We start from the raw sequence: 27,969 nt of genomic DNA on the forward strand, positions 1-27,969 counted from the left end.
GAGGGCATTTAAAGTTAAAGAGTTTTTATAACATCTAAGGAGCTCAGGTAGTGTCCGTAGGTATTTGTTTTCTTTGAGTCCAAAATATTCAGAGCATATATCTATAAATAATGTAAGCTTCCAAAATCATAATTTTTTGCCCGCAATTTGAATAAATGTGGATCCATCTTTCCTCATTAAATTAATTAAAATCATCTTCGAAGTGACAAGAGGCAAGAAAATATTGATATTATTACCAGCATTGAAATGATGGTTTATAAAAGTTTCTAAAAATAAAAGTCATATTTTGTGTTATTTAGATTTTTTTTATTGAAATCAAAATATTTTACAATGTAAAAAATACACAATACTCATTATTTATTCTAATTCAACTTTTTGGCTGCATTTTTTTAAATTTGGAATAAAGTTTTATTTTCTTTTTAAAACCGGCCTACAAGAAGTAATCAATTTTATGGAAAAGATTAGATCTAAATTTTTTTATTCATTATTTCAAAAAGGTAATGACAACTTTTTTAAACGGGTGAGATATAAAATGAAAAGGTATATCAAATATAATTTAACCACAATGTAGTCTACCATAGTATTTTTTCTTTCTTTCAAAGTTTGCAAAATTGGCCAGTTTTAAAACCTTTCCGTAACATGAACTAATTTATGTCATTGAGGTAAACATATTGATTATCGTAATTGCGTTAATTGGTAAATCTTTCATCAAATGACAAATTATTTTTTACTCACTATGTTTAAGTAAAAATTCTACGTTGTAACGAACTAAAGATTGTTTTGTTTTGATTTACAAGAAAGCATCAAGAGATTTGAATTCATAGCCTTACTATAACTAACCTATTTTTACACTTATATTATTTATTATTAAAAATAAAAGCTGCATCTTTGGATTCGAATAACATTTACTAAATCAATACTACTACATTATTGAATTACTGTCACAAAGTTCTTAAATAAGCGATATGTATTTCACTATTGAGGTAATATACTAATAATTGACCAACCTCACGAGGTTAATCGAGAGATACAAGGAAAAAAAAAAGATATTTTCAGCTTTATGAACATTTTATACTTATTAAATACTGTATTAAATACACATATGGTCACACTTACAAACACGTCCCTCAAGTTATGACCATACAATTTAACATTAACTTTGGAAGAGAATTTAAAGTGATTTTTTTTTTTTATTCATTTTCATATAAGACACGATATTTTTTGTACTAGAGCAGAATTTTGATAAATAAAACATCTAGCATTGAAAAAATAAATTTTAGTACGGCTGCTATCTTACGCAACTAATCTAAAGTTAACCTATTTTCTTAATTTAAGGTGGGTACAAAAGATTTTTTTTAAGATTCAAATTGTTTAGCACAGATATTAAATCAGTTTGATTTAATTAAACATGTTCTGTAGAGGTAAAGAACCAAATGAATGTCGAAGAAACATTTATCGACGAAAAAGAAGAAAAATATAGAAAGAAGCTCTTTTAAATACAGCCGCAAGTAATCGAATTTAATCTAAAATTGTTATCTTGAACATCAACAGTCATCTCTTACTAAAGTATTTTTACACAGAAAATTGATTTTTACACATCAATTTAAAATCAAATGTCGAATAAATATTGAATGGAATCAAAAGAAAAAATTTGGACGGACAGACAGACGCTAAGAAACTTTTTAAAAAGAGCGGGTCGAGAAGAAATTTTACTAAAACGATTTTTTAATTCATTCCAAAGAACTTTAGTGGAAAACTTTTCATAGTAAAATTCCTGCTGGTTTTAAAAAAGAGATGAAGATACGAGAAGAAGGATTTAAAGAAATTGTCGGGGTTTTAGGTTCATGTGAGGTTGTTGTGCCAGTCTTCATGGGCCGTGCAGTTGGTAGCGCACCAACGGGACTGCGCGGTTGGCGGGCAAGGCGCACCGCCCGGTCGCTGCCTCCGGATGATGCGCCTCGTCCGCAGCGCAGATCCAACGCATCCGCCTTCACTGCGGCATGGACTCCATTCGCCCCAGTCTGATACACGGCAGTCTAGAAGCCCTGTAATTTGTTTTTGGTTGAATTCACATACCATCAATTGAGAACACAAACGAAGGGCAAAGTTAATAGATTTAATCTTGGCCAGATGAATTGCCCTAACACTATTAATTCAGTTCTTCTTTTTGACACTATGTGTGTTCAAAATAAGACGTATTTCATAGTACTTCGGTAACCAGGAATCACTCATATGATTTTGTTTTTCTAAGTTAGTTCCTTACTAGCTCTTTTCCGCTTCCTCCTCTCAGCAGGATCCGTGTTGTCAGCACGCAGCTTGCGTCGTCGGCGCGCGCGGTATCGGCGTGCTAGACTGCGCAGCGCGGAACGCTCGCTGGCCGTCGGACCCGATGTTGGCAGTTCATTGGCTGATCGCGGCTCTTCAGTTGTGCTCACTGTTGTATTCGTACTGCACGGAAATTAAATTTACATTATTTTGGTTTTAACGTTATACAGGAAACTTTTTTGCGTAAGGAATTTGAGTTTTCGTTAAATTTTTGGTGTTTGAAGATGTTGAAAAAATTTTACTGTAGTTTTTTGACTATTCAGCAAAAATCGACTTTGAGATTTAATCTTCTTTATATTTTAACGAGAAAACGACCACCGAAATTCTCCAAAACAGCAAAACGACCGCCCATAGACCTACATAGAACACCTATAAACAATATTTAACCTTGACTTCCATAGACATTTATGACTGAATGGCTGTGACTTTGATATATATTACAATAAGTTGTTACACTTACATAGAATAAAACGAATAAGCGCTGTCGACTGTCGTCATTGAGCCTTCAGAATATATCCTGGGCGCTTGTTCAGCTCTCTCCACTTCTTCAGCGATGGAAAGCGCCCTATTTCCGTCTAACACATCAATGTTGTTGTGATTGTGTTTATCTAATTGTAGAACATCGTATTTTCGGTCGTCATTCTCTCGGTGAAACACTTCTGAGAGTTCGTATTCTCGAAGCTGTTAAACAAAATTAAATATAGACTAGGAACAAAATTCTGACCGCATATATTAATAAATCTTTGTAAAATTATTTGTTACATTTTATCTTTGGTGTAAATTATAAATCGTTATAATGAATAAAAGAAGATTCAATAAAGAGCATTACATGTTATTCACTGATTATCCTTTTGATTGTAACGAAATCAAACGTATTAAAGAAATACTGACAAAGAAGAGTCAATCAGAATTAATTCCTTAAAAGTGTTATGCAGTAATGAACAGTAACAAAACAAACTTGACTTACTTTAATGAATTGAAAGGTAGCGATAGGGGGCAGTCTTCTCAAATGAGGGTAGAAGAAAGAGCCTGCGGGGTGGGAGGGGTACTTTGATGTGATGCGGTAGGCGACCCCCTGCGGCGCGGTCGGCCAGTTGGGGGCGGTGAATGTGAAGCCATTGTCCGTGCCCGCGTCCACTGGGTCCACCTGAGTTAACAACGATCAAATTAAATAATGTACGAACTAAACAGAAGTTAGAAGTTATTTAAATTGTATTTAAATACATTAACAAATTTATTTAATTTTTCTTCAACCAGCACTGATTTTGTATGCTACTTTAAGACGTTCAAATTAATATTTTAATTAAAAACTTACTTCAATAGTGATGCTATCAAGCCAGTTGCCGTCAACGCACAGATCAAAGCTGTCCACACCTATGAACCAGTCTGGAGACGGAATCATTTTTGTCATCACTGACACCTGATAAAAAAAAATAGAATATTGATGGAAAAACTGTATATATACCTAACACTCTGTAATCTTTACGTTTGTTCATTTATTAATATTTATTTATTATCGCTGCTCTATCTTGGAGGCCTAACTTATACGGAGCATACGTCATACACAACTTTCGAAAAAATAGTCAGCTAATAATAGTTGTCTAACGCCATTTGTTGACAAAAAGAAGCGGATAAAATGGTCAATGATGTCTTGCTCCAGATTATTTGCATTCGTATCACTGTCTCAATTTCAAAAACGTAATTACGCAATAGAATATTCGAGACGAATGAGATGTAGACAGAATACGGTGGAGTTGGGAATTGTTTCGCCTGTATAAACCTCCTTTGTGATTTAAACACAATGTTATATCTGGCTAGAGAGAAGAATACCGGGCTTATCTTCGTTAGCAGTTATACCACTCACACTTAAGACAACTTTGTCTCAAAACAAAGGCTTTGTAGCGTGCTCTCTATTTTGTACTTCACTGTCTTTCGTCGTTTATCTTAATAACACTTTTATATCTCTTATCAGTGAGAATAAACTAAATGGTTCCTTTTTATATCCTACTTTATTTTGATTAAAATTGATAGAAAACTTTTATACTAACTTAAATAAAATTAAAGCAAAAACATTAACAAATTGCTTTAATTATTACAACTTTTTATAATATTAGTTTAGTATTATAAGAGCGTCGGTGGCTCAGGGGTTAAGATCTTGACTTGCAATCTGCAGGTCCTGGGTTCGAATCCCGCCATGTACCAATGTGTTTTTCGATTTACATATGTACATTTATCCGACGTTCTTACGGTGAAGGAAAACATCGTGATGCAACCTGCTCATATCTGAGAAGAAATTCAAAGATATGTGTGAAGTCAACCAACCCGCACTTGGCCAGCGTGGTTGGTGGGTGGGCTCCGAGCCCCTTGGTGGGGACGTATAGTGAGCTGATGATGATGATGATAATATTAGTTGCAGACTTAATTTCGTTAAATTGTGTTTTAGATATTTTGAGTTTTCTTTATTATTTATTTTGAGTATCTTTAGTGTGTAAACTTTTTGTTCAAATCGATTTTTTATCGTGATAAAATATATAAACTTAGTTACTTGGGTACTAAAAACAAGAATTGACTTTGAAAATAAACCCAAATAGTTTACAAGAACATTAACGTACAAGTGCAATAAAGTACTGAGTAAAATTAATTCTAACCGGCCATAAAGAAACTTTGATAGCAAACACGATAAATTTCGGCCCCTCTTGTACCGACTCAATTCGAATTGGCTGCGTAGTTTTTTTTATCCGTTCAAGTGGCTTGATGGATAATTGTTGTTTGCTCTCTGGGCCATTAATTAAATACTAGTTTTATTGCTGCCTCGCAATAATTGTGAAATTATCGAAGCTTTTGTCATTTAAGTCTGTCATTGAACATGAATTCGTGGAATAATGTTATCGTTGTGTAGGATGCACATTTATTGTATTTTATTCATGTTATCTGCATTTCATATAACAGTATATTGAATATTTGAAGAGCTGTCGTAAATAATGAAGATATTGTTATTATGTTTACTTGCATATATAATTTAATGGTTACTAAAGCAGGTCCTTATACTAAATTTACACTATCCTTTGCTCTCAGCGTTCATTTTACTTTATAAAATAAAATGAAACGTATAAATTTCTAATAGTACATTTTAACTTTTAGAACATCAACATCTATAACTAAAAGGAAAGAGATGCGAAGCGCATTTAATATCTAAACTAACCTAAGTTCTTATAACAATGCAATTGTTGAATATTTTACTATACTCTGTGACTTATTACTTTTTTTAATCAAACAAAGAGGTTGATATCTTACCCTAGAATGATTTCCATCGACGAAAAACTCTGCCTCTGTGCGACCAGCGCCTTGTGTTATTGCAGGCGCAGTGAACACATCCATAGTCCCAGGGCCCGAGCTGAGTGCTTCTGAGTGACCCGACTCCGCAAACTGACGAACTGGCGGCGACACACGACGACCCAAACGGAATAATACATACTGACGATTGTGTGATACACCTGTGTACAAGGAGATCAGGAATTATTACAATGGTCACTAAATAAGTTCCTTTGCGTAGACTAATCTTCCATAAGGGACTCTGTTTTGTAACCAAAGGACCCTGAGTATAGTGGTTGAAGTAAGATGTAAAAAATAGTTAGAAATTGTTGATACGATGGTTACTAAAATAAGTCACTTAGTGAATATTTCTATTACTAAATCTACAATAAGGCCCTTAAATTGTTTAAACTTTCGTGAGACATAATAATAAATGAATTAAGAACGGCTTAACTCAGTGCGAGACGCGACGCAACCGCGAAATTCTCAAAATAAACACTCGCTCTGAAGATGGACCCCTGACGGGTCCGAAACTAGTCGGTGCCGTCACCGGACGATCATACGTGAGTTAAACCGTTCCTAATTAATTTATTAATAAGGCCCTTCTTTAGTAATTATCAATGGATCCTAGTTGGAGTAATTTCATAAAATGTTGTATTAAAATTACGTCTTCGTGAATTAGCTTAGATTTATTGATCGATAACGTTTGCATATAAAATAGACCTCTTGGTTTGTTTTTCAGTTATTGTACAAGAATTATTGTCGTGATTTTTTGTCGTTTGAACAAGTTTAAGAAGTAAACAATGTTTTGTATCTGTTTGTAAAGTATGTATTTGTTTATAAAGCTTTATAATGTGGTTCAATAAAAAAGAAACGAAGATTTATTCCCAACACGAGTTCTAATGAAGTTATATTAAATCTCAGATGGACTGTGAAAGGCGCGAAAAAAGGGTAGCAAATTGCTTTGTAAATATAAGCCTTGAGAAATATTACAGAATCTGTTGCTCTTACAGATCTCCCAGTTGGCAAACTTTTTAATCTGAGAGTTCCAACAAATTTTATGTTCGTAACAGTCCCGGAGCTATTTGATATTTTTTTATTAAAAATACCGTCGCGGGTCGTACCCAACATTTTTATTTTGTTCGAAAACTTTTGTAATAGAAAGTAAAGATAACTTATTATTTCATTTTAATAAAATTTTAATATGGAAATATTTGTTAAGATGAAATTCCATGACAGAAAATAACTTGAAAGAATTTGAAAATACGAGTACGAAAATCTATATACACACATCAAAAAAGTCTAAGCAACACATACTATTTCAAGTTATTAATCAATTATTTTATCATTTTTTTACTAAGTAGGTAATACTTATGTAAACTTTTTTTATCTATAGGACATACTGGCTGGTTGTGAAAAAAAAAATCGAGTATCATTTGTTTTTTTTTTCACAAATTCAAAAGCGAATGCATTTGTTCGAATTTTACAGCGTTTTCTTTGCTTGTTAAAATTTAGTATTCGGTATCAATTTTAAGATTCAAACAATAATTAAAAAAGTTTTGAACAAATTTGAATTTTGAGACATTTTTTACGTTATGGAGCGACGTCATTTGAACGCAGATGAAATGCAGAGAGCTGTAGGGATGTTGCAAGCGGGAAGAACTCAATCTCAGGTATCTCGGTATTTTGGTATCAACAGAAGCGTTATTTGCCGTGTTCATCAGCGTTAAACTAACACGGGAGATCCTGCTGAGCAGCACCCAGGTCGAGGAAGGTGTACAACAACACGGCAAGATCGATACATACAACTGACTGAAAGACGCCAGCCGATGTTAACCGCCCGAGAGATAGGTTTGAGGCTACAAAATTCAAGTAGTGTTGTTGTTAGCTGCCAAACTGTGTGAAATCGATTGCATGAGTATGGCCTACGAGCACGACGGCCAATTAGGTGCCTACCGATACGTCACGGGAATCGCGCTCGTCGAAATGAATGGTTTAGGGAACACATTATATGGACCCGGAAACAATGGGATAAAATTTTATTTTGCGATGAGTCTCGATTTGGGTTCTAGTCTGATACTAGAAGGGTAAGATTGTACCGTTGTCCTGGAAATACTGAAAGACTGAGGTGGCTTCAGGAAGTGGATCCATACAACGACTTAACAGTTATGGTATGGGCGGGTATTATGAAGAACCGAAGAACAGAGCTCGTTTTTGTAAATGGTAACATGAACGCTGTAAATTACGTTGAGGATGTTCTAAGACCTTATGTCCGTCCATTCGCACAAGCGCTTGGCTTCGATTTCACCTTGATGCATGACAATGCGCGTTCGCATACAGCTTTGCACACACGGGAGTACTTGGCAAGGGAAAACTTCCTGGTATTGCCTTGGCCTGCACAATCGCCAGACCTCAACCCCATCGAGCATGCATGGGACATGCTCCAGAGACGTGTTTTAAATGACTTGGATGGAGTGACAACAACCCAACAACTGATGGACTTACCAAAATTTCATTGGGAGCAATTACCGTAGGATCACATTAACAGTCTCATCGATTCTATGAATAATCGGTGCCAGCAAGTTCTCCATAACAGAGGAGACCACACTTTGTATTAATTTATGCAATTTTTGTACAACCATTAAATTTTACTTTAAGTTTAGTTGATTAGGGCACCTTACTTTGTACTACGTACAAACATTCCTAACTCGTATTTATTGGTAATTAAGATTATTAAAAAGTAAATAAAAAAAACAATTGCTGTTTAATATCAAAAAAGCATTAATAAATAATAAAAGTACGAAAATACTAAGGATTTAATCCGAAAACACATTGTAAAATTGAAATTTATATGTGTTGCTTAGACTTTTTTGATGTGTATATATAAAAGAAAGTCGTGTTAGTTACACTATTTATAACTCAAGATTGGCCGAACTGATTTAGCTGAAAATTGATGGGGAGGTAGCTTAGAACCAGGAAAAGGACATAGGATAATTTTTACTCCGTTTTCTATTTTTTATTCCGCGCGGACGGAGTCGCGGGTAAAAGCTAGTCCTACATATTAATGACATAGTTACACATAAAAAATTTAATACAATTTTTTTATGGAGGCATGAAAAAATAACAGAACAATGTACAACTTATGCTGAGCAAGTTCATGGAGCCTTTCTTTAGATTAAATAAATAACTTTACATTGTTGTACATACAAAGGGAACGTTAAATACAAAGTATATTTCTTATACAATAGGTTTGTTTCGTTCCGGCCCTCATTCCTCATTTGAAAAACATGTGTTCATCATTTTAACAGGTCCCAAGGCTGGCGAAGGGATCGCGTGGAAGTTGAAATGTTGTCGAAAAGGTCCGCGGTTGCTCTCTATCCTGTTGATTAACGGCCTCAGTCGGCTCTGTGGGATCGATTCACTCACAGCCTACGACATGAGAAAGTTTTTGATATACGAATTGGAAATTTGTTAGTTTTGTTTTGGCGTTTACAGTTTAGTGTTTAAGATACATTCAAACTAAATTTAAAATACTTCCAAACTTTGTAATTCAATATTCTAACGCATGATAGTTAAATGATTAGATTTAATGTCTACGTTTAATTAATATTGAGGAATGCTTTTATATTTAACCCATAAAACTATGCCATAATGATACAGTTCAGTCATTTTGGTTTCGTTACTAGCTCACAAGATTTGTATTAAACAATAAAATGTGGCACAAATTTCCATTTATTTACAAGAATAACACTGATTTCTTGAAATTCAAGATTACCGTGACATTAATTTGTTTCCGCCCACTTGCGTTCCAAATAAATAGTGATTAAGAACAAAATACGATTTTTAAAACGCAGTGGTTATTTACAACGATGAATACATCACATTTAAATCCTTTCCAATGCAATAAATATAAATACTTCTGTTCTGCACTGTACATTATGCATTGCCAAATTCGAATTTAAATACAGACGTGCTCGAAAGTTATATTGTTATAGATACAGTTCTGAAATAACAATACTCTAATCCTAATACGTTTCTGCTTATAATTTTAAATTAATTAAATTTTTCACAATTACCTGAACCTTGTTGAAGTAATTACGACGAAGCTGAAAACAAGCGTAGCCGACAGTGACAATGTAGTCAGTATCAGCTGATCTTATTCCCGTTAGCCAATAAGGGCCTTACCATAAAAAATTAGACAATGTTTCAAATAAATTTTAGCTTAAATATACGTCAACTCTTTTATATCGATACTCAAGCTCCCGGCGCGGATTTTTGACAAATCATGATTATTGCAACATTACTATTCGTAGGCGTCCGAAATGCGTACAAAGAAATAATGAAGTTAGAACTGATACTGAAATCATTGTGGTGATATAGTGTAACTTGTAACCACGTTGACGACAATAGTATCAATCAGCGACGGTCAAAGGGTGTCACATTATTTTTTGGAGTAATGCAGCAACTGTTTTTTTGTTTTAATGGATTTTTTTTTGTTTAATAAATGCTGCTTTATTTTTATCTATTTTTAATTTCTTTACTTTATGTTGAGTATATTTAGATAAAGTTGTAATGTAAACGTTAACCATAAACCACAGGATGTTCCAGTCTCGTACACTAGTCTCTATATAATGAAGTTCATGCAGATGACGTAACTGTATTAATTGTATTGGATAGCCGCTTGTGGTTCTGTGATAAAGCACAATGTAATAATGAAAAGGTACTCTGAATTGTGAGAACAAATAAAAAATTATAATTTTAATGAAGTAATAACTAAGTAAAATATGACATCGTCATGATTTTAAGATGGTTTAAAATACAAATATTTTAAGCAAGAATTGGTTAACAATTTTAATGCTACTACGATTTTTTGGTGGCATTATGCGTGTTAACAATAATTATAAACACTACACTTATTCAATATGTATAGTTGAACCGCTTTCTCAATTGAGAGCTATTTAATATTCTATGTATTAATATTAAATAGATAAATAAAAAATAAATTAAATATTATATTCAAAACGTCTCTCACAAATTATCCATTGAATTGTGATTAGATGGTTTGTTTACATAGCTATGATTCACAGTCACAGTGATGGAGTGTATCATTCAAACATTTTATATTACTAGCTGTCGCCCGCGACTCCGTCCGCGCGCAGTTAATAAGCTTATATGACACGTTCGTAGATTTACCAGCGCCATCTATTGATTACTTACTCAACCCAGTCGAAAGGTATCGACATCTGTTAGAATCATTTGGAGTTAACAGATAATTGTGACTGTCAAATAATAACAGACAAATAATTAGCAATAAATTAAAATTGCGACTATAATTTGAGATTTAAACTATCCTATCTCTCAAGTTGGATCGAACTGCACATGGTGTGCGAATTTTATTATAATCGGTTGAGTGGTTTAGGAGTCCATTGAGGACAAACATTGTGACACGAGATTTATATATATTAAGATAACGCCTAGAAATTTCGCTCGAGACCCTACATTAACACTACAATGTTTCTAGTACCGGCGAGATGTACAAGGATACTGCTGGGGAGTACACCCGTGCGTCACTTTTCGTTCACTCACAGTGGTCACAGGTCACACCGCGAAGACATCCGTATGCTGCTAATTACGAGCCGCAATAAAGTTTGAATGTCACAATACGATGCGTTACCAGTTGGCTATGTTACAAGGCATAAACGTTATAGGCACAGCATACTCGAGTAATATTTAACAACCCTGAGGAATAAATGACATTTAAATGATAATGTGTTTTTCATAATGTCCTACTTCGTTGACAATTTAAAAATATTATAAAATTACCAATTTGTCTTCCAAAAGTATGTACTGCACATTTACATTACCAATTATTTCTGAATCATTTCATAATTCCAGTAAATGCATTCCATAGAATTCAACTGCCGTGTTGAAACATATTGTTGTCTCCGTTTTGTCAAAAAGAATGAAAGGGATGACAATTTGATAAGGGTTCCCCCCTTGAATGATGACAAAAAGCTGCCGTAATCTACTGTTAACATAGTATACTCATGTATGTAATATTAGATGAATGCTAGCTGTTAACAGTCGCACTTTATATAAATGAGACTTGTTAGTCTACATGTATTCCAATTTCTTTTCCCCCAGAGCAATAAAGAAATCTACGTAATGACGTCATCAATATACTTGGTGTGGACGAAGTCTATTTCCCTCACAGAATAGGCTAACTAAGTTATATTTGTTTCCTTTCGTAATCCAGTCTTAAATAAGTCGCCGAATTGTATGTATGTAATCGTATCGAATATATGTTTTCGTGTGAATTGAATGTTTATTGCATAACGCCATTCATACACACACATTATTAGCCAAGCGTAGAATAAGTATAAAACTAAAGGCTAAATGTGCATGACTAAACTAATTTGTGTAATAGTGTTTTTGTAACATATTTTTGAGACCAGACGTAGACTCCACTATTTCTATTTACACGAATCATTATACTCATTTTTAATCATAGCAACGATAGTAGAATGAAAATAAATTTCTCGGAAGTGTAATTGAGGCAGTGCAAGTGATGTGTCAGGGGAGTCCGATAGATGAGTCACACGTCTTGGCTCTACTTCAATTCCCGAGGACTAGTTTCGGCCACAACAGATAATACTATGACTAATGTATTTTTGGCCTAGCGCTTCATTTTTTTTCTAGAATTGTGTTTATTTTAAAATACGTCCAAGGCGGTTGACGGCGCTCTTATACTTACGATTTATTTTTTACTAGTAGTACCCCACGATTCCGTCCGCGTGGAATTAAAAAAAAACTTTATGAGTAGCCTATGTGTTCTTCCAGACTATGCTCTACCTCTATGCCAAAAATCATCAAGATCCGTTGACCCGTTCAGGAAATACCTTCAAACAAACATCCATCCATCCATCTAAACATTCGCATTTATAATATTAGTAAGATTTATAATTTTATAAGTAAAATCAAAATAATATATTCCAATTTATCTTATGCACCCTGACCAATGCGAACTTGCATAATTTTATACTGAGACTAGCTGTCGCCCGCGACTCCGCCCGCGCGCAGATAAAAAAAAAATGGGGGGGATTATGAAAAATAGATGTTGGCCGATTCTCAGACCTACTGAATATGCTCACAAAATTTCATGAGAATCGTTCAAGCCGTTTTGGAGGAGTACGGTGACGAAAACTGTGACACGAGAATTTTATATATTAGATATTGAAAATAAGATTAAATTTATCTAACGAAAGACTGAAATAATTTCAAGAAACAGACGCGCAGATAACCTTGATAATACATTTACGAAAGACTTGCATTAAAATCTTATTGGAAACTATATTTAAAAATAATAATAACAAAGATGAAAATTCGTTTTTATACAAGTTTTTCCACAGTGGAAACACGAAGCCACAGCTTATATGTACATATGTGTAATAAATCTGAATTTCATCACGTTCCTTTTGGGCTAAAAGGGATTCTGTAACTAATATCAAATCATACGGGAAACATTTTATATATCGATAAAATATATCGCTACGAGTATTTTGGGCGCATTTTATTACCCATCTATCTCATGTTTTTATAACTTTATATGCAGCCATGATGTGTTTCAAATTCAACTTTAGTATTAAGGTTGGGCAATTTTAACACCATTTTATGTATTCTGTTAAAGCGGATGCTTTGGATTTAAGCTAATATTTAGGATCAAGGAAGATGTTTTTTCAAAATGTCATTCATTATTTAGATTTATAAATTGGTAGCTTTTGCAAGACTAATGTGATTATTTAACATAAGACTTAAACTTACTTTTCATTTTTTAAGCCCTTATTTACACGGGCACTTTTTAACGCAGCGTTAAAACAAGGCGTTGTTGGCTATTGAGTGACGAATACTTTAATATAACTCTTGTTCTATTCGCCCAGCGTTCAAAATCCAACACTGCGCAGTGAAAAAGGCGCGGTTTAAAAGCGTTGCCGTATGTACAGAAACATAGAAATGCATTTAGCGAATAAAGACTTCAATAAATGAATATTACTATTGTAAATTATTATACTTTATTATTATATATTATTATTATATTAATAAAAATTATTATTGTAGAAACATATTCGAAGTTTAAACAATATTGAAATATCTAGGTCATCGACTTGGATGTTTCTCCAGATATACTCAGAAGCTAATTCAGATTAATTAAATTGTTCTTCATTCAAATTATTATCATAAAACGATCATAAAAGCTTTTTTGATCATCATAAACAACGTAAAGTAAAAAAAATACGATTTTTGATAACAAATGGAGTCATTTTGGTTGACAAAATATAAAGGCGTTTATTTCTTGGCAAAAGAACGGCGTAAATAAAATAATTTAACATTATCGTTTACGTACAAAGGGATGTCTTAAGAGATTAGGCATTGTTTTGTAAATTCGGCGAGTGGAACGGAGCCGGATTCGAGATACGCTCTCCACGTCAAAGGGAAAATTGTAAATTGAAGGCATTAAGGGATCTTGAAGAGGACAATTTTGGTGTTATACGATACGTTTATGCGACTTTCGACGTAGTTGTTTTATAAAGTATTTTTTGTGGCTACGATGTGTTCTGTAAATATATGATACAAGTGGAGTTACTGTGGATTTCAGAGATAAAAATATTAAAAATATTATTATCTCTGTTTTATCAAAAATTAAGACAGGGATGAAAAAAAAAATCAAATTTTCCAAAAGAAGTAGTAAAAAGAGTTTACCAGAGCGTCGTGGTTGATTACAAGGAGATAAATAAATTATAATTTAATGATCTCTGGATACATCTCAGAGTAACGATATTAGTAATCATTGAGTTTACATACTGTGAGTGTTATTTTAAACCACTCACCATAAATCCGCGACCACTGCGCCGGAGGTCTCCAGTCCGGGTAGTGCTTCGGGAACTTCTCTCTCGTCCAGTAAGTGTGCAGGACCATGCGGTAGACTGTCATCTTATCAGGATTGCATCCGTCCTCCGCAGCCGCCGCAACCGCTAATAGCGGCAGCAACAACAACAACGTGTTCCACAACATTGTAGATGTGTATTAGGTGTCAATCATTATCTACAATTGATAATCATTTCATTCGTTCTCGCTGCATCTGAAACAAAATTAATAGGGTTATATTGTACTCCAAGTTTCAAGTTTAAATAAACCTCAAAATCAAGTTTGCACGTTGCATGATAAATAGTAATACAACTAAAGACTAAGCTAAGTTCACATGCATCACAACATTTGACGCGACAGTCTAGAAAAATGTACGATTTTGAAATTTAATGAATTAAATCTTACGATTCAAGTTTGCACCAAAAACGTAAGCTTATAAATAATTTCCCTTAATAAGTAGTTTAACCAGGGTAGACAGGGTTAATTTTAAAATGTGCAGACGTTTATTTTTAAATATATATTTTTTTACCAGACACGTGCGTCAACAATCCGTCGCGTTAATTTAACCAACATCTCACCTCAAAGAGACTGAAATAGACGAGTTCATTGACATCATTCCTGACGTGAAAGTCTAAAGATTGACTTAATCTTCGTCCATTCATAAATTTTAACCTGACGGAATACAAATATTTTTATTCCGCAAATAAGGCTGACCATAATAATTAGCTATTTGGAATAATGTCTACGTAATGAATGAAAGTGCTAACAGCGGTAGTCAGTTAAAACATTAAGTATGAACCACCGACTTGCCTAGCGAAGTTGTTTTCAAAACAATCTGTTAATTCTAAACACTTTATAATAACAATGTAACCCTGAGTGATGGATTTAGAGCACTAAAAATTTGTGCCAAAGGTGTTTTTACGTTTCATGTAAGTTCCAAGGTTCAATAATCAATTTCAACCAAAATACGTCCAATGCAAGATTATCAGCTTGCTGCCAAGATCAACCTTGCCCGAAATTGAATGGGTTCCCGTAATCAAAACTGGATCTCTAAGATAAAATGTCTACGGACCTATATTGAGAAAATCGTACTATTAACAACTCTCATTTTAGCTCTGTTTATGTAGAATTTAAACTATATCTAGAACTTTCGATGTAACTTTATTTTATGAGTCAAAAACCATAAAGTAAAGCAGCTTGTTTTTCGTATGCTTTTCGTATGTTTCGATTATTAATTTCCACCAAACGATCTGTTTTTTCATCTACCAGACTATTATCTGTACACGTAACAGATCAATTATACTCACAAACAATAAACGTACAAGATTCAACTGCTAGTTTAATTGTACTTGAAGATACGCTATCTTTAATTAACATCAATACACTCAGTAACAAAATTAATACGCTCGATGTAACAAGCGTCGAACACTTTCCTATAAACGTTCCGATAAACTTTATTACTACAGAACGGGACAATTTTCTCTAAACTGTTAACTGAACTAATACCTTAACCCGTTAAACTTTTCGACGGCATAGTACGATCGGGGGACTACCGATGGCTGTATAGCCAATCGCCTCTCAATACACTTTACAACTGAACCATTCAATTACTTTAGGGATTTGCAGCGAGTGGCGCGGCTCGTGACTAGAATGCTTAGGCTCGACCTCTCAAGGTTGAATGTTATCTGCAACTAAAGATACTAAAGCTGAATCGTCTAAAGCATATTTAACACATTGTGAATGTCAAAGATGATTGTGGTTCACAGAATCGTGAGTATTTCGAACGTTTAAATTTCTTTTTGAAATCTTGACAGGATACGAAACAAACCAATTTAACATATTCTATTTTGCACAAATAAAAAATTTGTATTAGAACTATATTATTATTGTTCCTTTCTAATAGTTTTAAATTAAAAATAAGTCAGTTTGAAGTAAGATTTTTCTTTGCAAAGTTCATCTATATAAAATAGTTTCGCTGTATAAATCTAGAAGAGCAACGAACTTAATCTTAGCATCATATTAAAAATACAAATTAAATACTACTAAATAATAACTCACACATTATTTTCGTCTCGTATTCACATCAAAATATTGCTATGTCCCGGCAACTGGCTATGATTATTAATGTATTTAACATGCCCGCTTTAATAATATCCTGGACGGACGCCATACTATGACAGCTATAATAATTCCTCAGCATAACAAGAAGTTGTAAGTTTTCAAAATTAGTTTGATATATGAAACGAATAAAAATTCTTCGTTTGATCTAAACGTAGCTTCGGAAACAAAATTTATTTTATCTACATTAGAATTTTTTTCACATTCATTGACATTGTTGAAAAGTTGACAATACTATCTAAAAAAATTATAAACTAATTTAGAATTCAACGGTAACGGAAATTACAAGAATGTTTATTTTGTGTCTACCTACAGAGAATCTCCACATTAACTCAGTTTGACATCTATCGCCGTAGCGTATGGACGTGCCGATGGGGCTGGCATTTATATAATAAACAAATTAACACAACAGCAACCATGTGTATCTACGGTCGCAATACTCATAAAAAACATGTCGTTATCTCTTTTTTGTTTTAATTATTCGAGGGACATCATTGTGTTTTTATATATTTTTGGCACTGAAAATTCACGGAGATTCACTTCGCTAAAGTATTTAGATAAAAATATAATGTTTTTGACGTTTACAACGCGTATCGTTATTGCACATCGTTATAACAAAATTAAGGATAACGATACATCGTATAAATTGTTTATTCTTAAATAAAACCATGATCATTGTAACAAGGACAAATTATTTTAAAGCATTCCACTGTCGGCCGTAGTTTTCTTCCATTTCATGTCAGCGAGGCATTATGGGATTAATTAGGGTCGCCTGAAAAGCTGAAACTGTGCTCTGTTTTATTACGATCCGCAAATAAAAGCGGAATTGTCTTTTATAACAATTATTTGTTAAAAATTACGCATCCACAATTTAAATACTTAAGGGATGTAATGTGGATGTTTCGTAAAAAAAATTAAAAGCTTTATTTAGTTAAATAAAAAATAACCTGAAAGCTTTAATAAAAGTAAAGTAAGTCAACGAAAGAATCGTTTTTTTTTTACTTTTACAATCTGTATAATATTTTGTTTTTGTTACATCCGTTAAAAGGTTTCTTATGAATATGTATTCGATTTTTAGTAACGATATTCGATCAATAGCGATAGTTACGTTGTCCTAAATAACAATTGGTTTGTTTCTATATTTGTGAACAATAAAGAAATTATTACGTTCACCCACCTACAGCTAGCTCGTTAACTGGGCGAGTCCCTGAAGCAATTTATGTCAGCCTTGTTCTAGGAAGGCACTATATTGCGCCAGTATTAATACATTGCAGCTATAGTTTTTAGTTCATTTTACAAACGCATTTTTCTTTATAAACTTTACCCCTCGGCTGATTTGGGATTGGATTTGATTTGGATGTTTTAATATTTTATTATTGCTTGTTTTTGATATCTGCATTTATTAATTTATTTTTTATGTTCTTATAAGTTTTTTTTTTTGTAAGTTGTTTTCGAAGGTTTTCCATATACTTTATAATCCACAACAAAATGGAGAAAGATAGGAAATAAGGTGTCGCTTGTTTTTAAACAATTTTATTCGTTTTATTTTATAATTTCCGATACTTCTGTTATAAAGTTGAAGAAAAACTTAACATAAATGGAAGATGCAAATGTAAAAAAGAGGAATCCGCAACATTTTCACGACATCAATAAATGTAAAGATTCAATATAAGGAATCGTACATTTCAAAATCCCATCGGTCACAAGCCAATATCTTATGCAAAGACGAGTTAGTATACCATTATATTGGTTCGTATTCAAAACATTTCATTTCTACAGAAAAAATGTAACAAAAGGTTTGTCCTTTCAAAATAACGAAAATCCTTTTCGACCGGATTTTTCTAGATTTTCTTTCACATTTATTGAATTCAATGACTTGGATCGCCTTTTACAAAACCACAAATTGAAAAAAGAGGAAAAGGAAAACATTTTGTGATCTTATATAAAACAAAAAATCATATTTTTGTTGGTCAATTAAAGGAAAAATGTTCAACGTATCGGTAAAAAACTAACCTATATGGAATAGCCTATTTAAATATCCAGAAAGGTAGACAAAATAGGAAAATTAAAAGAATTGTGTTAAAATTAAATAAATTATAGTAAATACACTATAAAAAAAGGTCTCCTAATACACTCATAATGTGTGTGTACCAATAGCTATGTTTTTCCTTTGTTCGAAAGCGCAAACTTTTTCACGCTGTAAAAAAGTTCAAAGCCAAAAATATCGCGTCGGTTTGGCTTTAAATTTTAACGATAATCTATTCCCACCTTTACCGCAATCCCCGGCCTGGCTATAAAACACGGGGCCGTCGCCGTCGCCCGCCGGTCCCTTGTAAACAACTCGGCGACTCGTTCCGATCCCTCCCTGTCTTTTGTTTTTCGTCATTCACTCCCGCAGGAGCAATAATTCGATTAGCTTATTGTTTCGCGATATCATCATCGGCTATTGCTATCCACGTATTTTTAATTAATTCTCTACTTTAAAATCTTTATTTCAAACCAGTTTTTTTTTTAAATCGCGTGCAATCACGATATCTATCTTATTAAGGAAAAATATTGGTTCATATAGACACAGCTACTAATCTTTAATTTTTATAAAACTCTCATCAGAAAACTGCACCTTCAAATCAGTAACGTAGTAAAAAATACTCTATTCTATTTGGGTTAAAATAATTTTATAATATTTTTAATTATCTGGATATTTTTCTGGTAATCAAGAAATACGAATAATCAAGAATACCTTCAGAAATCTGCAAAAAATGCTAATATTTTTCCCTTAACTACTTGCAATGATAAACTCAAATTGAACTTATTAAAAAATCTTTATTTGGCCGTTGATCTCGTTAAAAAAGTGGGAAATAGTTTGTGGAAAGGAGATCAAGTGATTGAATTAAATTCTTGGACATCTGCCACAATCCCGACGTGAGCGATGAAACACTGATTATGCTTTTGGGTGCACTTTATTTGGCCAACGCTTCGATGAGGTAATCCGTTGACAAGCCTAATGCGACCGCTATATTGGGTTAAGCGATGGTAACAATCTTGAAAATAACTTTTAAATTAGTTGTATCTTGTTATGACAATCAATAAAACCAGGTTTAGTTAAAGTTATACAATGTAAAGTAAGGCATTGTGATCGTTTATAAGAGTAGATTTATATATTATTACTAGCTGTCGCCCGCGACTCCGTCCGCGCGCAGTTAAAAAAAAAATAAAAATGGGGGGGGGGGTATGAAAAATAGATGTTGGCCGATTCTCAGACCTACTGAATATGCTCACAAAATTTCATGAGAATCGGTCAAGCCGTTTTGGAGGAGTACGGTGACGAAAACTGTGACACGAGTATTTTATATATTAGACATAGTTCAATGTCTTATTAAAACACCTATTTGTCTACCTAGTAACTCTTCCCTAATTAGACTTTTTAACAGTTTAACAGTGCACGCATGGGCCTGGTCGACCGGTGAAATACCACGACCACACAGAAGACAGGCGTGAAGTGGAAACAATTCCGCGTTTCGTCTGATGAGTGTGGTGCCGGAGGCCTAATGTTAGTTCTTCATTTCTTATTAAGTGGATTTGGCGGAAAAAGGGACGTATAGTAAGGGGGAATATCTTCTTTCTGTGCGTCCCCTTTTCCGTTGATTAAAGGTAGGCAACGCATCTGCATTTGCGGATGTCTATGGACAACGGTCGCCTCGCTATTTCGGCGAATTCAGGTGGCTGTGTGCTCGTTTTGATACCACCTTTGATATAAAAAAACAATAAAACGGCCTTAAGAATGTTGTACGTCAGTATTTTGCCTCTTATTTTACTAGTAATACGTTTTTCATTTATGCTTCTTTAGGCATTTTAGGTAAATATTTCTAATTCGTTTAATAATTTAAATTACATAACATTACGCATTTTTTATTTTAACGACCGAAGTGTACATTAGTTCTGCACAGCAAAATATTTTTCCTTTCGACACGTTTAAAGCTGTCAATACAATTTTCATCAAAAAGTTCACGCATTGATAATTTGATGTTATCATCAAAGCAAAGTAAACATTAAAGTCCGCTGTATATTCCTGTCCGCGCAGAAATAGACGTGAAATAGGTCAATGCACGTCGACGGTCGAATGGCGCTTCGTAATATATTTGGCGGATGACAGTCATTCTCCGTTAACAATGTACCTACAGTTATAACTTATAACAACGGATATTGGTTTTGGGCATAGATATTCCAATAAATAAGCTATAGAGTGGACATTGCTGTAGAATTCGACTGCGTGACACTTGTTACCTATTGTTATGTCTATTTTGTCAAAGAAAATGAAAAGGGTGGCATAAATATGGAATAAAACAATTGTCACGAAACCCACTGTTAGAAACATTTCTATATAATTGTAAACTCTTTATAACGTAACTCGATGTAACGTTGAAGTTTCTTAAACTTCGTAAATGCTTGAATTTCGTTAGTTTACCTTGTTTTCCATACATTTGTCTTATATCTAGCAAATGTTTTCTACAATCTAATTTAATCATGATCGTCAGTTAAAATCAAATGCCTTCACATTTCAGTGTAAAACAGACTTATTACGCAGTATTCATAGATTACGATTTGGTTCATGTTGTCTTGTCTATTGATACAAAGTCTATGTTTTTCGTAATATTCTCATATTTATATAGGAATGTGACACACGTCAACATATTAATGTTTACAGATTTATTGACATAACATCAATTGTTACGTTTATTGGACTGTTATTATTTGCCTGTCATCTAAAGATATGTAGAGTAGTTTCTTTGTTTATATAAATACTAGCTTTTACCCGTGACTCCGTCCGCGCGGAATAAAAAATAGAAAACGGGGTAAAAATTATCCTATGTCCGTTTCCTGGTTCTAAGCTACCTGCCCACCAATTTTCAGTCAAATCGATTCAACCGTTCTTGAGTTATAAATGGTGTAACTAACACAACTTTCTTTTATATATATAGATGTAATAAAATATTATGAAACCATGCATATTAAAAACAAATGAATGATAGAGATAAATAGAGACTAAAATGAAAACAAAAATATTTTCAAAAGAAATACGTGTTTTTAATATAAGTTGGATAAATACATTGCTTAATGTTCTTAAGGTAAAAAAAATGTTCAACAAAACTTAAGCGCTCAGTCAACTATAATCCCGGTGAAAGTGTACACCAAAATTCACAGAAGCCAATGCCGATGAACAACTACAAAAAACTGTGACAAAATACGGCTTCTAAATCGGAGGCTGTAGACAAATAAGCCTTCAGTTTAATGACCCACGCATCTCATCACGTTATGATTAATTTTATTTAAACTTTAACGTAAGACAATAAGGTTTTGTACATGCGATTTTGATGTGGAAACCCACGTGTTTGTGCACTAAAGGTGCGTTTACACAGACCGAGGCGAAGACCAGAGCAGATTTTAATCGCAAACCGCAAACATTGAGTTTTATTTTGTTGTTTTATTAAATTTGAGGTCTTTTTGCGCTTTCTTTTGATAAAAAAAAACGTGCAAAGTAATATTAAATCTTCCTTTAATCGTAATTGCGATAAAATCTGTATCTGTATATATCGGCTCTGCTATGTAAACGGACCAAATTATTTTAATCTAATAAAATTAAATAAATAACTGATTCATATCTTATTAGGGGCATTTTAATTGTTTATTAAAATTTAATACCTGTAAATAAATTAACAATTACAAAAAAATATACTAGATTCGCATAGTCATTTCGTTTTCGCAATGACTTTGTCAAAACTCCCCAAGTCGGGGTTAATCGGGCAGAGAAAGGGATAGACAAAAATGGAGCCGGAAAAAAATTATCCTTATAAGTCGTAGGCGGGGAGGATGTAAATCAACGGAGCGCACCATCACCCTCGTTTCCGATTCACCTAACATTATTTACAGCGTTTGAGTCCTACCCTGGATAATCGTACTTAGAACAAGGTTACAATATACTTATTTATACAGTACTCGAAATCTTAATTAATAAAAAAAATAATTAAATATTAAAAATTATGTTATGTAATATCTTAGCTAGAGAAGATAAGCAAGTTTTATATCTGCATCGAATTTCTAGCATTTAAAATTAGAAAAACTAATAAAGATATTAATCATGAACTGTAAAAACAACTTTCCGTTTAGAAATCATTGCTATTTTACAAAAAAAAAACCTTAAATTAGAAACTATTCTCTGAGATTATTTTATTCGAAGGTATGTTTACTAACACTAAACAAAGCAATAAGTCGATGTAAAAAAAAGATAAATTTTCATAGCGTCGTAAGCGTCGAATTCCTAAATTGATATCTGTGAGTGCTTCATTCATCGCAAGTTTTACAGCCGAGGCCACTTTCAATTTTCAGCGGGAAGCGCTTTATAGCTTCTCTCGGTCGTGACGGATATAAAACTTGAGAAAGTGCTACTCGTTTTTATCTAAAGTTAAGCCTATAAGATACGAATGCGGGCTTTCAATTCTATAGAAATGATCCAATGCAACACACAAAACAGATCACACCAAAATTGATCACATTGTGTAGAAATTAAAGCATTTTTGTACCTTCTGTTTCACTGGTTGCACATTTTTTATCTAGCTAAAAAAAAATCATTTCAAAATATTTTGTAACATCGCCATTATAGCGGAAAATGCCTTTAACAATTTCACAATTTTAAACTAACTGAATAACTATAGGTTTCTAAGACCACAATTCCGGTTTAAAATATATTGTTTTCTTTGTTCTGTAAAAATTTATCACATGGATGAGGATATGTTTTATACAGCGATTTTGGTCTCAGGAACCCACAGTAAGTGTATTAGCGTAATAACCTCGATGTTATGCCGATCCCACCACCATGTGGGATTCGAGCTAGGCAGAGAGAGAGAGAGAAAGAGAGAGAGAGAACCTCGATGTATGAAACTTGACATTCCTTTGTTTATTTCATTTAAGCCTTTGATCTAAATGGAATTAAGAATCCAGTTCTTGAGTTTTATCCACTTTTCAAAATAATTAAAATTAAAAAAAAAACTTAAGTAGCCTATGTGTTCTTTCAGACTATGTTCTATGTCTGTGCTAAATTTCATTAAGGTCCGTAGAGCCGTTCCAGAGATATCTTCTAACATCCAGACATCCATCTAAATTATCGCATCTATATATATAAAAGAAAGTTGTGTTAGTTACACCATTTATAACTCAAGAACGGCTGAATCGATTTGACTGAAAATTGGTGGGCAGGTAGCTTAGAACCAGGAAAAGGACATAGGATAATTTTTACCCCGTTTTCTATTTTTTATTCCGCGCGGACGGAGTCGCGGGTAAAAGCTAGTTTATAATATTAGTAAGATTACACCTAAAGAGTATAAAGTAGTCGATTAAGCTTGTTTATTCGTAGACATATCGATCTAGTAGTCACGTAACCGAGAATATAATTGTGGAAAATAGATGACCTAGTTAACAGTAATAGTGTTCGTACATAGCTCAAGAGCTAACAAATAGATATTTAATAATATTAGAAACAATTTATTCAAGTATAAATTACTTTTAAGATATTTATTTATAACTTTGGCAAGTCCAGATTAGTTTTTTTTTTTTTTTTTTTATAAGAAAAGGGGGCAAACGAGCAGCGGGAACACCTAGGTGTTCATCGACGCCCATGGACATCTGCAATACCAGAGGAATCGCAAATACGTTGCCGGCCTTTGAGATGGTGATACGCTCGCTTCTTGAAGGACCCTAAGTCGTACTGGTTTGGAAATACCGCCGAGTATGTAGTTTATCGATTCGTGAATTTCTACTGCCGACACAATTGTACAAAAACATATTGTTGTCCCGCTTATTCTACATGAAAAAAGGCTAGATAAAAAAAGGTAAATTTAGGTAACAAAGGTAAGGTTTTTGTGGTATTTGTTGTGTTCTTACATAAATATTGCACACTTATGAATGGTTGATTTCTTACGATTCAACCAATGGAACGTTACCAAAGTAACTTTTGCCTTTTTCTTAGTAATGTGTAAAAATAAAGTTTCCTTTTCGAGGAATAGCGAAAAGTCATACGGGGCATTCACCTAATGGCTAGTGATACTTCCTACATGACAATGGCAGCACTTAGAACTTCGTTATACGATATCTTACACCCGACTCTGTCATAGGGCGCGGCTCTTGTATATTCTATATTTAGAAATACTAGTAAAAATCAGAACTACTGGGCACATAGTAAGTTTAACACAAAATTAAACCTGTGAACTACATCCACTTGTGCTAGCCTCGCTGGGTGCTTTGCACTCCAAGATACGATTTTATCGTGACTGTATATGATTAATTCGATGCATAATTTTAAAAAAGTCAGCAGATGAGGAAATTTTATAAGGAAAAAGCTCTGTGAGCTCTTTGACTTTTACCAAAAATCTAATATATAAAATTCTCGTGTCACAGTTTTCGTTGCCATACTCCTCCGAAACGGCTTGACCGATTCTCATGGAATTTTGTGAGCATATTCAGTAGGTCTGAGAATCGGCCAACATCTATTTTTCATACCCCCCCCATTTAGTTTTTTTTAAAAGCGCGCGGACGGAGTCGCATTCGACAGCTAGTCTTTCAATAAAAGTCTTTTTTATGATGTTAACACGGCCAAATTTGTTCAAAATCAAGTACAAACTTTTAATGAGAAAGCTCGTCGCAAATTTTTAATTCGATAGCCAATTAATTATTGAAGCTCAATTCCAACAGACTGCATTCAAAATTTATATTCAAATAGCAATCGTGGATAACCCGACGTCAATTTAAAAGTATACCTCGTGAATATATATGTATTCTTACATCCTAAATTTGTTGAGAAATGTTTTAGTAACAAAACATTGCAAGCTAAACGGATATGTCGCCTAAAGTCGCAACTACAGTCTGCAAAAGAAAATCACTGCAAAATTAGCAAAAAAAATAAATAAAATTCAATCATATTACCAATACCATATTACCAAAATAAATTTTCCTTTTTCATATAAGAAAATTTACCTCTCAAATTTCTCATAAAGCTTATGAAATCTGTAAGCGGTTAAAATAGCCTATCAATTCAAGGAAAACAGATATTCCTTATTTTCCATTGATTTGGAAATGCCTAAAATCGTTTAATCAATTGATTCGAACCGCTTACAGTATCTTTAGAATATAATACCTTCTTGTAAATGGGCTATTAACCTTTCATAAATGGTTTCATTTAGACCTTATCTTCTTTTTTAACTTAAACGTGGACTCTAAAGTGTGTTAAGCGGAAAGATGTTAACCATTTTATTTATACAAGAATATTAAAGTTCATAACAAAAACAGCTTATCATGAGAATCCTTTGCAGTATTAAAATGTGTTGAATGAGCGGTATGACAATCTTCTATTCTAGAAGATTTTCGAAAGTAATTCGCAGCTAAGTGATGCAGAAATAGACACAATAACTCCAATTATCTATACATTATAAAATTACGAAGCAATTCTACAGATAAGATATCAAAAATGTACACTACTGTGCTTTTAAATTCTATATTATAATTAGAACAGATTTAAATTAGTTTAACAAATGTACACACATGCTTTGTCCAAGATTATCTATGTTGATATCGGCACTATAATATCTCTACAGATTCGTACCCACTTTAATTTAAAAGACAAACGCTCTAACTACAATTAACAGCTGTTATTTGTTAAATTTAAAACTTCTGTAACAGATATAAACAATTTTTATAAATCCAATCATTTTATAAAAATTTAAATTTCAAAAATTCAAATAATATTCAATTTAAAATTCAACAAAAAAAATGTAAAACATAAATTCTACTTCCGGGCCCACTTATCGCTTTCTCTACCTGTACTGATAATTTTCAGGCAACTTATCCACCTGTAATCGGTGTAAGGTTACACTTACCAAAGCGACAGCATCCCGTAACATCGCCACCCTTTCACAGTTCTACAAATATTTCATTCGAGTCACTACACCGTTACGGAAAAAAGATCGTTAAAGGCTCCTATTCATCAATTTTTCATTAAGATACCGGTAGAAAAAAAACACTCCCGGGCCGCACGTTTTCATGAAAATCAGGAGCGACGTACGCGTCCTATCACCGCGAGCTCGCGGAATGAACTAGGGAATAAGGAGCTCCCGAACCGAACACAGCCGGACAGAGATGTGTATTTGCATGAGCGAGACAAAAGAAGGTGCATAGAGGTGCGCAGGAAAGAATCAGATGTTTATTGTGGGTTACGTGTAATAGGATAACATGCGTTCTACGTGAGAGCTTTTTCGTGACCGTGCGGTAGTTGTAAATATTATGTTTCATATTCGATTATGTTTGCACGAGCCGAGCTCTTCGTATCGAGTACAGGTTGTAATAATATACGTAAACCCCAATAGACGAGAGGTTGGCCAGAGAAAACCAGGTGTCATAATTTTTTTCCCGAAAAAAGAAGAATTGAAGAAACTTAGTAATGGCTTATCTTTCCTTTACCATTCTTTTAAAATTTCAGAATGGAAAATTTCACTAAATCTTCATTCAGCAAGAACTAACATCGTCACTAACGTCGCTTAAAATTCATCCAAACGCGTTACAATATTGTTACACGTCATTTATTGTTTCTGAACAGTGTTTTTAAAATTTTGTCGAACAACAATCGCCTAGAGTCAATTAAAAAAGTGATGAAAGCGGGACGTGGAGTCATCTAACAGCTCAGCATTTGTATAATGGCCACTAAATTAACTCAGGCCGAAAATCCTCGAAGCGGAATGCATAAAATAAATAGACGAGACGTCCGGGCGTTTGTTCCCGTCTAATTGGACACCGAATTCGTTGTTTGATGATCGATTTCATAACGTAGCCCTTGCGAAAGCTCGAGGGTTCTGAATTATAACAATACTTTTTGCGATCTTTGTTAATAATCTCTAATTATTTATGCATCCTTTTTTCCTTTTGATTCACTGTGTTTTTATTTATTTTTTCTTTAGAATAAGGGGGAGATACATTTTTATTGAGTTTTTTATTTTAATTTTACTATAACTAAAGGTATTACGTGTTGTTTGTTATTAATGTAGAAACCTTTGTGTAAAAAAACATATCATCAGCCATGTCATACCAGTGGAATTTCATGTTTACATGACGATAAAGCTTAAGCTATTAAATTTTTTAAAAACATTATTGTCCCTTTTTTAATTAGTTAACAAATCGATATTTATAAATGTTTATTACGTAAATTACGCCGTAAATTAATGAGTCATATCACTGTTTTAAAATTGAAAAATT

General features: G+C 33.4%; 1 protein-coding gene across 1 annotated transcript; it reads right to left on the reverse strand.

Moving 5' to 3' along the window:
* Positions 1-1,674: 1,674 nt before the first annotated feature.
* LOC106717672 (spondin-2) lies at positions 1,675-26,803 on the reverse strand. The gene is made up of 8 exons (XM_014511583.2): positions 26,601-26,803; positions 14,523-14,773; positions 5,620-5,819; positions 3,641-3,745; positions 3,293-3,472; positions 2,786-3,006; positions 2,264-2,448; positions 1,675-2,045 (listed from the first exon to the last, which is right to left on the reverse strand). Exons 2-8 carry the CDS (start codon positions 14,704-14,706, stop codon positions 1,843-1,845), a joined length of 1,278 nt encoding a protein of 425 aa, XP_014367069.1. The 5' UTR covers positions 14,707-14,773; positions 26,601-26,803; the 3' UTR covers positions 1,675-1,842.
* Positions 26,804-27,969: the final 1,166 nt, after the last annotated feature.

This window comes from Papilio machaon, chromosome 11, assembly GCF_912999745.1.
Source record: "Papilio machaon chromosome 11, ilPapMach1.1, whole genome shotgun sequence".
NCBI classification, from domain to species: domain Eukaryota; kingdom Metazoa; phylum Arthropoda; class Insecta; order Lepidoptera; family Papilionidae; genus Papilio; species Papilio machaon.

Excerpts from the sequence above, each read along its gene's own strand:
- LOC106717672 (XM_014511583.2), bottom strand. The coding sequence starts at position 14,706 with ATGTTGTGGAACACGTTGTTGTTGTTGCTGCCGCTATTAGCGGTTGCG. Across the intron at positions 3,746-5,619 it reads TCGATGGAAATCATTCTAGG|GTGTCAGTGATGACAAAAAT; the intron begins GTAAGATATCAA and ends TTTTTTTATCAG. Across the intron at positions 3,473-3,640 it reads TTGATAGCATCACTATTGAA|GTGGACCCAGTGGACGCGGG; the intron begins GTAAGTTTTTAA and ends TTGTTAACTCAG.